Below are 13,354 nucleotides of genomic sequence, written 5' to 3' on the forward strand. Positions count from 1 at the left end.
CTGCAGCAGCCCCTTATCGAGTCAAGCGGGAAGGCACGCAGGGGGAAAAGAAACGCAGTCCCAAAAGCGGGCAGCCCTGCTTGCGGGGCGGCGGCCTGCCATCGGTGGGGAGGCGCGGCCCTGCCCACGCACCGCCCGGGGCCGAGGGTGTCCCTGCTCCCCCGGCCGGGCACTGCCCCGGCTCTCCCTCCCCTGACCCAGGCCGTGGGGCCAGCGGGCCTGCTCCGGGGAGCGGGCAGGAGCACGGGCAGGCCCGCGGCTGCCGTGCGTGCCCGTGGCAGGGCAGGGGGCACGAGCGGGCCCACCCGGCAGTGGTTTCTGAGACTACGCGTGCGTGGACGGGGACATGAGTGGACCCTGCAGCTAGGGCTGTGTGTGTGACCGGGTGTGAGGGAGCCGCCGTGCTCGGGGGGTGCGCGTGGACCAGCAGGCAGCCCCCGGCTGGGGTTTGCGTGTGGGGACGGGGTGGGAGTGACACCCCCCCCGTCTGGGCGGCGGTTGTATGTGCGGCGACCCTGCGCTGGGGGTACGTCCGTGAGGAAAGGGGGCGTCAGCCGACCCCCACGCTGGGGGTAGCCACGGGTGGAGGACAGCGGACGCGAGCAGACCCCACCCCGCACCGGCGAGGCCGGGGGGGCGCCCCGCAGCCGGGGCAGGAGCGGCGCCATGGCGGCCCCGCGCGCCCGCGGGGCCCAACGGCCGCTCCCCGGGGGCCGGCCGCTGCCGGCGGCGGGGCGCCCCGCGCCGGAGAGCCCCCCCCCCCCCGGGCACCGGGGCTTTCCCGGGCCACGTGTGCGGGGCGGCCCCGGGAGCCCGGGAGCGGCGCGGGCAGCGCCGCCCTCCGCGCGGCCCCGCTCGGCGAGGGGCTCGGCTCGGCTCCCGGCCCCGCGGCTGGCGGCGGACGGGCCGGCGGCGCCCGCTCTCCTCCCCTTTAAGGGGGTGGGGGCCGGGGCCGGGCCCGGCCGGACCCCCGCGCCGCCCCCGCTACCTGCGGGCGGGGGCGCGCGGGGGCGGGCGCTGGGGAAAGTTTGTCTCTGTGGTTGGCTGCGCCGCGCGGCGCGGCCGGTCGGGGCGGGCGGGCGGGCGTCTCCGTGTGTTCGCAGGGCAGCGGGAGGCGAGCGGCCGGCTGAGGAGCGCGCTGCCGCCGGTCCCCGGGCGAGGCGAGCGTGTGCGCCGGCGGTCCCCTTCGCGGAGGCAGAGGGAGAGGTACCCGCGCAGCCCTGCCAGCATGGGGCACCGCGGGGAGAGGGCGTCTTGCCTGCCTCTCCTCCTCCTGCTGCTCGGTGAGCCCGCGGGGTGCGCGACCGGGGGCACCGGGGAGGGCGCCGGGGAGGCCGGACCGGACCGGGCGGGGCCGGGCCGGGCCGGGCTGGGCTCGGCCACCTCGCCCGCAGGTAACGAGGGAGGGCCGGGCCCGTGGGCGCGGGCCCCTCGGCCGGGAGGAACCGCTCGCCTTGCCGTGCCCGCCTCAGGCGCGGCGGAGCCCAGCCAGGGCGCTGCCCTCCGAGGGGCGGTGGGGGGCCGGGCAGCGCCGCCTGCCCGCCGGGCTGTGCCGTCCCCCGGCTGGCCGGGCCGTCGCCGCCTTCGCCCTCTCCCGGCCCGCCCGGGCGCGTCAGCGGCCGGCGCAGCCCTAAGGGCTCCGCAGCCCCCCCGGCCCCCACTGCTCCCTCCAAGGGCCGGGGCGCGGATTGCTGCCGGGTGTCTCCCCGAAACTTTAAGGGGCATCCTCAGAGTAGAGATGGGGCGTGTGTGTGGGGGGGTGCTGCTTGGCGTGGTTCCCCGGTGAGAGGGGTTTCCACGGGCGGCTGGGGTAACGCGACGGTGTAGCCGTACTTGCCGGTACACGACCTGGTGCATGGGCTGTGGCCGCTCTAAGGTAAAGGGCAGTGCCGTTTCACCTCGCAGAGCGTGAAGTGGCTCGTTTTGGGGCCGAGGGGGTGATCCTTCTCCTGCCTGTTCCACGAGGGAGGCTGCAGGAGGGGTCCCCGCGCCCTGCGTGCCGGCAGCAGAAACCCGGGTTCTTCGGGCACGCCGGTGTTGCGGGGGAAGTGGTACTTCTGTGCCCTCCCCTCCTGGATCTTGGGGTTTGCTGTCTCAGTCGTGAAGTTCTCCTGCTAAGAGATAACGAATAATTGCATAGGTGATCTTTTTTTGCCGTGTTCACGTAATTGCATAGCTGTCGTTAGCTTAACATGTGGCGTTGTTCCTTACCAGTGTCAATGCCAGGCAGGCAGCATGCAAAAATAAAGACACTAGCAAGAACTACACAAAAAGGGTGGGTGGTGGGTTTTGGTTTTTTGCCTTTTTTTTTTTTTCTTCAACACTGGACTTGTAGCATTGTTGCTAACAGTGTAATGGAAGTAGCAGTGAGTTTAACTAGAGAACAAGAGTAAGATAGTTATGTGTAGTATTTAAGCAGTTCTGTGTCAGCTCTCTGCAGCCAGAAGTACTTCAGGTGCTGGTGAGCAAGCATGCCCCACAAATTACTACATGCAGTTCTTGATTCAGAACAGTTGACTAACTGCAGGCAGTAAGTGGGAGCCTTTTCCAGATTTGGGGTGGAAGGAGAGAGTAACTAAACTGTGCCCCAACCCCATGCTGCAACACTTTTTTAAACAAAACTCTATTTGCTGACTTAGTTTGTGCTTGTACTTTTGACATTGCTATGACTAATTCTTTTTTTGAAGTCTGCCAGAGCACATGCCTCATGGTTTGGCTTTTCAGTCTTTCGTAGCCAGGTCTGCAGAGCAGATAGTTACAGTTGAAAAGTCATCTTCCTAAACCTGGGCTTGTCCCAGTCTCTTTCCTGAGGCTGCTTACAGGCAGTGAGGCAATCCGGGCAGAGGGGTGTCTACAAGTCAAGATCCTACCACACAAAGATGTCCGCTGTGCTTTTTCTTACTTGCAGCTGAGGTTAGTCATCTCATTTATCTTTACAATATAGGTGTTCTGCCAGCTGGGGAAACTGAAGAATTGGAGAGAACACCTTTAGTGTTTTTGTTTAGAAACAGAAAGGGAATAAAATTTTTCAAGAGAATGGTTTAGTAGGACAAGCGGAAAATCAGGACTCTCAGATACTCAAGGTCACGTAGCAAAACATAAAAGCTATTAAAGATGACGTGCAACAGGAAAGTTGTTTCCTCCTTAATTCCAGATGAAATAATTAGAAGAACTAAAAATGTGCATTTACAGATAGCCAGCCACTGTTCGTGATGGCGTTTGTCTGGATGTTCTGAGTTGCCTGTTGGGGATTTTTTTTTTTTTTTTTTAATTGGAATGGTGCTGTTAAAATTGAAAGCACTTTTGTGTGCAGGAAAAAAAACCCAACCTCTGGACTTTTCAGTCTTACTTGTGGTGTTTGTGGCTATCTTCTGATACCATTACTTGGTAGCTTCTATGAGATACTCCAAATGTTAAGAGGTTGGGAGGGTGGTGTTCCTCTAACTCTGGATGGGGAAAGTATGCTTCTGTGAATATGTGTTTTCTAGCAATTCTTTAATAGAGAGACAGGTTGGGGCTTTTTGTTAACTGATGTGCTGCAAATGTTGAGTTCTTGTATGAGGGAGGTGGAGGGAAGGAGTTGAAGCATAGAAGAGTTCATCCCTTGTGTGTACTTAGACTTGATTGTTTTGTTCAGATCTTTACAAAATAATCCAGCAAAAGGATGTAAATGGCTTAAGTATTTGGCTGTGACAAATAAGAATGTTTTCTCATCCTTTCTCCTGGATCCAGTACAGTTATAATCTGTTTGGTAAGGAGATCGTGGATCCTGAGATTAAGACTTGATCTAGTCTCTCGCTTCTCTTCCCTCCTCTGCTGTGGTTAGATCCTGAGAAGATCCTGAGAAGGGCAGCATGAGGGCATTTTGCACTGCCATTGCCTGTTTTTTGTGCTATTTCATTCTGCAGTCAATCTGCCTAATCAACCTGTGAAATGCTCTGGAAACCACAACATCCCTCCTAGGATGAGACATCCAAAAACCAAAACGGGTATCTGGTGGTTACTAGGGTTCAGACTGTAAACAGTAAGCCTTGTAGCTCCTGGATTTTTTTTTTCCCCCGGTTCTTGTTTGAGATTCAAGGTAAGAATTTCAGTGTATCTAAAAAAAGGTGGGTTTTGTTTAAGTGCTATGGGGCTTGAGGAGAGCAGGCACTCAGTAGATCCTAGGGGAAAACCATTGATGATGGGTTTCCCAGAGATGGTGTTTTTCTTACTACCATTTAGACCTGTGTGACATTTGCTGTCCGCTATGATGAAAGTCAGTTCCAGCATGCCAGATCCCCAGGAGCCTTGTGTATACATGAATAGAGTTGTTTCCTACAACTCATATCTGAAATTCTTTATTGTGTAGTGGTTTTTTTTTCCTTTTCCTCAGAAGCTGCAACAATTAGTCATTTGAATCAAGGTTTAATTCAAGCTCTGCAATAGAAAGCTTTTGGTAATTAGTTTAAGTTATTGTGATTGCGAACTTCAAGGAAAAGCGTGCTTTAATCTTTCCCTGCATTTGCAGCTAAAGTGAAAGCATTAGAAAATGGGAGAGCCTCAAGGTTTAGGGCAGGGAGACTATGTAAGGATGATTGTCCACGGAGTGTTCAAGGTGTGCCAGAGAGGAATCTGCTTCCTGTTCCCTTGCTGGTGCCTGCTCACCTGCTGGTGAGCCCAGGACTGGTGCTGGTGGCCTTTGCCTGCCTGCTCTTGGAAGGTGGCAGGCTCAGATAGATCCTCACTGGTACTCAGAGAAGGAGCTGACAGCTAGGCCTGCCTATCTCTGTTGTAGCTTTAGAGGTGGTTAAAAAGGCTCCCAAAGGGGAAATACCGACAAACCTGTCCTGGTCTTAGCAACTGCAGACTGCTAAGGCAGTAGAAGCACGTAGTGAGTGTTAGAACTGGGTTGGTGAGGCACTGAAGGGCAGGTGGTGTTGCTGAGGAGGAAGTGCTTTCTGTGTCGTTTTGCCATGCTGATGTATTTTCTTAGCATGTAGACTGTGGGAAGGTGTGGGAATCAAAGGGCAAGCAGTGTAGCAAGTGTTTTTTCCTTTACATCCTGTGTTCTTTTGGGTTGGCAAATGATAGCTTAGTCACCTTTTCTGGCTTTCTTGTGTCTTTGTAGGTTCCTGTCCAGGGCCCCTTTTTAGGGAGTCTGGGTGTTTTTTCTGAAATTCTTCGACCTTGTTCTCCAGGTTTCTCGATTGCTACATTTCAACATAGCAACAGCTTGCTCTCTTTAGGTAGCCTCTGTTGTATTTGGCTCTAATCCCTGAACTGAGGTATAAACCTGCCTGAACAAGATTTGAAGTAAGCAGTAGGGGTCATTTAAAAATGCAGCCACATGCTTGATTAGAGGGGAATGTACTTAAGAAATAACATATACCCATCTCTCTAGCTTTATAAACAAACATTCAGGGACATTTGAGATTTCAGCTTTCACATCTAATAAATTCAGGGGTTGATTTGTTTTTGTGTGGTTGTTTTTTGTTCTTGGGTTGATTCCCCCCCCCCCCCCCCCCAGTCTCCATAGTCCTTCTCAAACACTCACCTGCAAAACAGTCCTGTATATTTTTTTAGTAGGGAATTGGTTATATATCTCAATAAGATACTTTTAGAAAGTGAACATTGAAATTGTCTGGTTTTAGATGCCTTTCACTGATATAATTTTTGTGTGGAGTTCTGTGTTTTAGAAGGACAGGAAATGGACACATTATCTGAAAATGTGAATTCTTTCTGATTATGTATAAAAATCAATCACTTGAAAGTTAAGTTGGAAAGAACTCAAAAACATTACTAACATGAGCTGAGTCAAAGTAGGGTTATGTCAGTGTCTATCAAGGTCTGTAGTAGTTTTGAAAGATATTAGGTGGAGTATAAAGTAAGAATCTCTACCATAATGCAAAGAAAAATATCTTTTCAATACTTTGCTTTTGACTTCTATTGGAGATGTTGCAGTTACTTCCCAGGCCCCTGCTAGATGTCCTGCTTAGAAGATCTGCAGTAGTAAGTGATAAAGCCTGTTTTCTAGAGACCTGTAAGGTGAAATTGTCTAGGGATACCAGTCTTTCAATTTCTGTCCCATAATTTGAATAATAACCAGTTTCCTGCATGACCCTAGTTCCTAACCTGAACAAGGTACCCCAAAACTGGGTTGAACAAGACAGGGAGAGACTGTAACGTAAAGCAGTTTTTGTCTGGGTTATTGGTATCTCCTGCCCTAAAGAAGGAATGAGCTTCTATGAGCAATGAGATGCTAAGTTCTCCAATTGTCCAGCTTTTTGTCAGTTGATTCTTTAGAAAACCTTAAATTGTAGTTTTCTTCCAAGGCTTGAATACTTGCTAAGAAGGGATTTAAAAATAATGAGATAAACCTAATGCATAAGGTGTATTAAAAGTTTTGCAAGGGGCAAAGGTATAAAATCAGTTTCAGACCAAACTGCTTTTGGGATAGGATGATCTGAAAAATAGCTGCTCAGATGCCAAAAGCCTTGAATAATGTCTTTCCAGATCATCATCGGATCTAAAGTAAGAAGCAAGACAGAAGTTATGGAGCTTAAACAAGTTTCTTAGGTTTTTGAGTTTCATATCAGAAGCTGGCTTATTCATTTACATGTAAGCTTTCATAACTGTAATGCATAACTGATTTCTTCTAACTGAAGTCTGAGACAGAAAAAAGAATGGTCTTTTTCTTTTCTTTTTTTTTTTTTTTTCTCCTGTGGAGTTGGAAGAGGTTTCAAAGCTGGGTTTCCAGTGGAAACCATTATCAACTTTAACTATGGCATTCTGAATAAGTTTAAAGCGAGGTAGATAGAAGGTAGAACCAGTGTTGCTTAAATGCCTTAGAGTCTTGTAAAGTTATAAAGCAATATGGTAATGCTGGTAGGTTTGAGTTGATATAATTGCCATGGGGACTGCTTGAAAGTTGTGGTAAAGCGTTGCAGTCGGTACTCCTTTTTCTGGATGATGCAAGTTGCAGGGAAAGTCTTATATGACAGGGTCTGAAGAAGCAGCCTGGAGAGCAATACCTTTTGTATGCAGCAATGGCAAAATACTGATGCAGAAACATGAAGAATTGCTGAAGCAAGCTAAAGTGTTTGACTTGTGATAATCTCTATGGCCAGATGGAATTTGCATGGATGCTCTAAAGGATCCGAACTGTTAGCTGAGCTATGGGAAGAACAGGTAAGCGAGTAAGACACTGAATTCTGGACAGAATTTCCTTTAAAAAAAAGATCTGAGGATGGTTTTTGGAATTAATTGACTTGTGAACTTCAGGAATGAGAAGTAATTAAAGACTGGAGCTCCCAGGCAAGCTGTCACAGCTGCTGATAGGCAGGGCTGCCAGCAATGCCTGTAGTATATCTGCCTGATACTTTTTGTTAGTAGGGCCATCTCTTAAATTGTTTATTGTTTTGCAAGACTTTAGGCATTCATGCTGAAATTTTCTGGGCTGGGTGTCTGCCACAGGTTGACTTTTTTCCTAGAAAATGCACCCCCCCCCTAAAGCACCCCCCCCCCCCCCCCCAAAGCTCCAATATTTCCAACCGTTGCAGTTGGGGAGGGAGCAGGGAGAAGCAGCTTTTTTTTCTTTTTAGTTCTTGTATGTTCTGGCCTATTCTCACTCCTCACTCTTGAACAAATAATAATCTCAGCTGCTAAGCTGAGAAGTTCTAGCACCTCTGTGCCTTAGAGCAAGAGCTGGAAATTTGGCTGGGGACTTAACTTTGCATCAAGAATGTGGCTTTTGCTGTTCTTATGAAAAATGTCCAAATTTGGCCACATTATAAGACTTGGAAAAGCATCCGTTTGTAAATGCTTGGTAGGGAATCATTCTCAGGTCCCTAGAGAAAGCACTCTGTCATTGCTTTTAAGGTGTTAAAGGTTTACAGCTGGAATTGGGGGTGGAGAAGTGGAAGCCTCCTTTTTATTCCAGTTTCAGACTTCCGTAAATGTATTGTGAAGTCCTTTTTTTTTTTTTTTTTTTTTTTTCCCTTTCCTTTTTGTTTTTTCTCTCTCTCCCCCCCTTCTGCCAAACTGGCCAATGACAGCACTGGAGCAAAGTGCTGGTCTATGTGGATCACTGATCAGATCTACTGTGAGAGTCTGCTGCTTGTAGCACACAAAGTATATATATCATCTTTCTTATAGGTGGCTTTTAAAAAAAAAAAATCAATGTAAACTTTATGTGTGGCTTTTAAATTTTATTCTCTGCCTTCAGTTCTTCTCTCAGGCATTCTCCTAGGTGTCCCCCATTGTCCTTTACTTCATGCTGGCTGTAAACCAGCTCCTGCTGCTATAGTTGTTCTCCAAAAAAAAAAACCAACCCCCCCCCAAAAACCCAACAACTTATGCCACTCTTTCTGTTTAACAGGCTTGATTAGTCTGGACTTGCCTTTCTGCTGACTTTCTTAAAGATGTGGTTTAGCTATGCTGCTTGGTGCTTGCTTCATGACTGCAATTTGCATGCTTTCATGCTTTTTGAGTCACTCTTTTCTTGCCATATCAGTAGCCGTTAAAAAGAGTTTGGTGGAACCATTGGTTAGCAAGAGTCCAGTTCTGACAAAAACTAGCTCTGCTTAGGTTTGCCAGTCTTAAAAAGAATAATTGCCAATGTAAAGGACTTTGTTTCCCTGCGTGTTCCACTGTTAGCTCCAAGTGCAGAGATTTAGCATCGTGTTTGAGTCAGTCTTTGATGCAATGTGGCTGTGGGGAATCTTTGAGCAGGCTGTAACAGCATTGTTCTCCTACACGCATTAAAATGGTTGTTGCAAGAGAGGCATCCACAGGGACCTCTGCCAGCTTCTTATTGATGTGTTCAGTTTCATCTATTGACACACTACCCTTCATTATTACATAGTGAATCCTGTGGCAGTGGAATTTGCTATTAAATCTGCCCTGCAAAAGAGAATTGGCAGGAGCTGCTTTAAGAGCAGCGTGACCCCTGCGTTTGCAAAGAATAGCTTCTAAATACAAAACAGATGCTGAACTAATAGAGGATGCTTCCTAAATTTTCAGGGTACCAAACATAATTATTTTGAGAAAAATTCAGGATTCACATAATTTGTGAATAATCATTTTAAGTTTCAATACCCTTTTTTTCCAGGTATGTATGTCTAATCAGTACATGTATTCATTTGTGCTTGAATACAGCGAGTAATACCAAGGTGAAAATAGGCAATTATTTGTTAATGGAAACTGTTAGAGTAAGCAGTGAGGTGTTAGTCTTTTTGTCTGTGCTCTAATCCTCTTCCGAGTGTTAGAGGGTGGGAGAGGTGATGCATCTACCTTTGCTTTTTGCCATTGCCACAAACTATTTTGTGCTTTCAGAGCACCACCCATAATATTTACCCAGATGTTACAGTGTCCACCATCTCCCAAAAGAAGCATTATGTTCTTTAGAAGCCCAGTGACATACTTGTGTATTGGGAGGTGGTGTCGGTGGGTGGAATTTATGTCTATGTAAAGAGCCTTTATGTTGTGTGTAGAGTGTGCTTGTTCATATTCAGTTCATACAGAGATTTAAATTAATGCAGAGTAATAAGTCTATTGCATCAACCTTGCTTCCCTTTGATCTCAGGGTTTGGTTCTAGACAAGGCATGCTGTACCTCTTGGCTTAGAGAGGTTAAGTGCTTGAAACGGGCTTCATCAGTGAGAAAATAAAGAGCATGGCAGCTTATCAGAGACAAAATCACTCTGTGATTGTCTGGAGGTGGGAGGTAGCAAGGTAAGCCTGGATTTTTCATGTCTATCACAAAGCAGGGTTGAATGGACACTAAAGCTATTGACTAAGCCCTGGTTGCTGGCAACTGTATTGATAGGCACCTGTCAATAATTGCAAAGCTGCTGACATACCTAGGTTTGTGGGTTGGTTTGTTTATTTTTAAAAAAAAATGTTGAGAAAATAGCATGTATAGCCAGGAGTCAATTGGCACAGAAGTGTGGCTGTTGCTAGAAATTAGAGGTGGGGGAAGGAAGGTGAGGAGAGAGTACTGGAGCAGGACATGCTTCCCAGAGAGAAAGGGAGGTAGGGGAATAGCTTGTTTAAAATGGAAGAATGAGTTAAAGGTGTGTCTGCATGAGATGGTGGTGTTGGGGCAGTTATCACCATAAAACAGCCTTGGTAAAAAACACAAGTTTCTCAAAGCTCTGGAAGCAAGTCTTGAAATACCTCAGTTTTCTAAGCAGTTGTCTGCTCGCCACTGGCAGGTAAATGGAATAGCTAATTGTAGACTCCTGCAGTTTTATACGAGGACTGAAGTGTGGTGCATGTGGCTGCAGGGTATGCTGTGGCATCTGAATTGATGCTGGTGTCTGCCTTTTGAGTCTGAAAGGGAGGGGTGAGGAGGAGGCTACAGTACTGTGAATAGAGTTACTGGGTGGGGGTGTCCTTCCAAAATAGACGAAGAACAAATGAGACTTCAGATGGTACCCTTGTTCCCACTCATGACCAGAGGGCACAGGGAGTGTGCCTGTTCCAGACTTTGCCACATAAACCTATAAGGATCAATGGAGATAGGCCAAAGCTACTTAGAAAGGAGCTGTTAAAGGTGATTTTAAGTATTTCTCACTGACCCTATGTCATGGTTTAACCCCAGCCAGCAACTAAGCACCACGCAGCCGCTCACTCACTCCCCCCCCACCCAGTGGGATGGGGGAGAAAATCGGGAAAAAGAAGCAAAACCCGCAGGTTGAGATAAGAACAGTTTAATAGAACACAGAAGAAGAAACGAATAATGATAATGATAACACTAATAAAATGACAACAGCAATAATGAAAGGATTGGAATGTACAAAAGATGAGCAGTGCAATTGCTCACCACCCGCCGACCGGCACCCAGCTAGTCCCCGAGCGGCGATTCCCCGCCCCCAGTTCCCAGTTCCTATACTGGATGGGACGTCCCATGGTATGGAATACCCCGTTGGCCAGTTTGGGTCAGCTGCCCTGGCTGTGTCCTGTGCCAACTTCTTGTGCCCCTCCAGCTTTCTCGCTGGCTGGGCATCAGAAGCTGAAAAATCCTTGACATTAGTCTAAACACTACTAGCAGCAACTGAAAACATCAGTGTTATCAACATTCTTCTCATACTGAACTCAAAACATAGCACCGTACCAGCTACTAGGAAGACAGTTAACTCTATCCCAGCTGAAACTAGGACACCCTACTCTTGGTGTAAGTGGTCAGCTTTTGGTTTGTATGTATACACAGAGATTTCTTTTTTTCCCCCTGTCTGAAGCTGTAGAAAGACACTTACTCTTCTTCATGCATCTGGGCAGAGGCTGGTAACCTACAGATGGATGCAGGGCAGATGCACTGGGCACTTATGTACCCAGATTGTGAGGTGGGTCCTTTCCTTGCTTTAACAATTCCTACCCAGAATAAGAAACTAGTGTCCTTACAGTAATTTCACAGAACATGTATATGCCATCAAAATAACTTGCTGGCTTCTCTTTCTTGTCTATTTTGTTCTTTTGTTGCGCTTCTGGTATTGGTGCATAGGGGTGAGAACTTGCTTTGCATATGTGGGTTTGGCCAAAGGCCAGCTTGAATACTGGTTTTCACATGAGTGACAGTCTGGGGTCAGCAGCAATCCTCCAGTGTTGCCTTCTTGCTGTAGGATCTTGCTTGCAGTCCAAAGTGGGACTTTGGTCAAGTGACTGTCATAAGTACACAGACGTTTCTTGGAATTAAAGTCCTGCAACTAAGGTTTCCACCTCAGAGGATGCTGCTAACATGAGACATCCTGTGCCTGCCACTTGGGCTGAAACAGTGTGTTCAGAGAAGCTGTTTGCTGGGGAGATGATCAGTCAAGGAACTACCGGGTGAGCCTTGAAGAAGAGCAGGCTGTGCATGGGTGTGGGAAAATGTTTGGAGGTTTTGGCAGGGAGGAGGCAAGGGCCAAGCTGCAGATTCTGTGAGTGGCATAGTGATGGAGAGCACTTCATGCTGATGATTTTTTTTTCATCTTGGCCTGGTGGTGTAAGGTCTTTTTTGACTTTGGGTGCACAGGTAGGGGGGTAAAAGGAAAAAAATGGTGCCTGGGATACCTGGGTGTGAGGAGAGGGGGCCATGGGCTCACAGAAGATCTAGCAGTGACACATGCTGGACCTCCTTCGGACCCTTTCCTTAGGACCTGCGTGCATTAAAAGTATTGAAGGCCTGTTGAGAAGACTGATTGTAGGTTAGGTATTCTTTCGCCCTACCTCCCTGCTTAGGTGTAAAACTCTCATGGTGACAGGGTTAATGTGATGGACAGCTTTGGGCTTGAAGCATTGTGCTGATTGTCAGAGGACAAAGATACCTGATATAAGGGCCCATGTTGTAAATTGGTGGTGGAGGACATCTAGTCTCAGTGAGTTTGGTAATGTGAAGCTAGAGCTTTCTGCTTTTGAGTGTGTGGGTATGAATCCAGCCTTGTGTCCACCTTTTGCTGGGCCTGTGTAAAATGAATTACTGGTTTTGCTTCAATTGAGTGAATGTAACATCTGCTTGCCTGAGCAAAATAGCAGCAGGTACTGGGTGGCATTCTAGTCAACAAAGTCACTCCCTGAACAAGGCTGGGTGACCTCGGTACCCAGTTTCTGGTACAAAACAGCCAGATGTGTGTGGGCTGTGGGTGACACATGCACATGGAGGCTGTCGAGGGGACAGCCTTGTTTACCCTGTTCTTGACCGTTTTGTTTGTGTGGGTGAGCAAAGAACTTTGGCCTTCAAGGTTATTTGAGTGCCTCTCAGTACTATTTAACATTACCACTTCCCTCTGCACCTCCCCATCAATTGTTGGTTTTACATGCATTATAAATTTGAGAGGCTCGTGAATTGATGATAGCTTTCAATACACACAGCCAAGGAGATTTTTAACTTGTGGTAATTAATGCCCTATCTTTAAGACCTCTGTGTAGTCCTGGACGTGTGCCACTAGATTATGACAGGAAATATCCTGATGATTGTTCCTGTCTGTGTAGCAAGACCCCTAAATTCCTCACAGGCAATTGCATGTACCCACTCTCTTGTAATTTGATATAAAATTTGCTCCCAAGTGTTATTTACCCTGTTTAAAACAGATCTCTAGTATTTCCTCAGAGGCAGTAGTATGTTTGGGTAAGTCATGCTGGGTTTGGACACTTACTCGCTAAAGTTGTGCAAAATGGAGCAAGTATGGCTACCTGTGTTCTTGTTCTACTGTGGCATTCTTTGGAGATGGCAGGCTCATACATTGAGTGTAGCTTGGATGGTTGGTGTGAGCTTGTGGGGATCTGTGGCTCTGCTTCAGTAGCCTCTGCCGCAGGAGCCTAGAGACTCTCCTAGCTGGCCTGCATGTACTGAGGTGTTTCTCCTTTTTCTTGAGAAAGACGGCATGCCTGCTTTG

At 48.0% G+C, this 13,354-nt stretch overlaps 1 protein-coding gene across 3 annotated transcripts in view; it reads left to right on the top strand.

The window, feature by feature from the left end:
• Window positions 1-962: 962 nt before the first annotated feature.
• The window catches only part of PTGFRN (prostaglandin F2 receptor inhibitor), a 72,758-nt gene continuing 60,366 nt past the window's right edge, over window positions 963-13,354 (top strand). For 2 of the 3 annotated variants that reach the window (XM_030020499.2, XM_041124961.1), the window contains exon 1: window positions 963-1,283. In XM_030020499.2, coding sequence (XP_029876359.1) covers window positions 1,229-1,283 — 55 coding nt within the window. In that variant the 5' untranslated portion in view covers window positions 963-1,228. Of the gene's footprint in view, window positions 1,284-7,090; window positions 7,171-13,354 lie in introns of those variants that run through there. The other variant, XM_030020501.2, reaches the window with a different exon arrangement.

Source organism: Aquila chrysaetos, chromosome 7 (assembly GCF_900496995.4).
Source record: "Aquila chrysaetos chrysaetos chromosome 7, bAquChr1.4, whole genome shotgun sequence".
Taxonomy (NCBI): Eukaryota; Metazoa; Chordata; class Aves; order Accipitriformes; family Accipitridae; genus Aquila; species Aquila chrysaetos.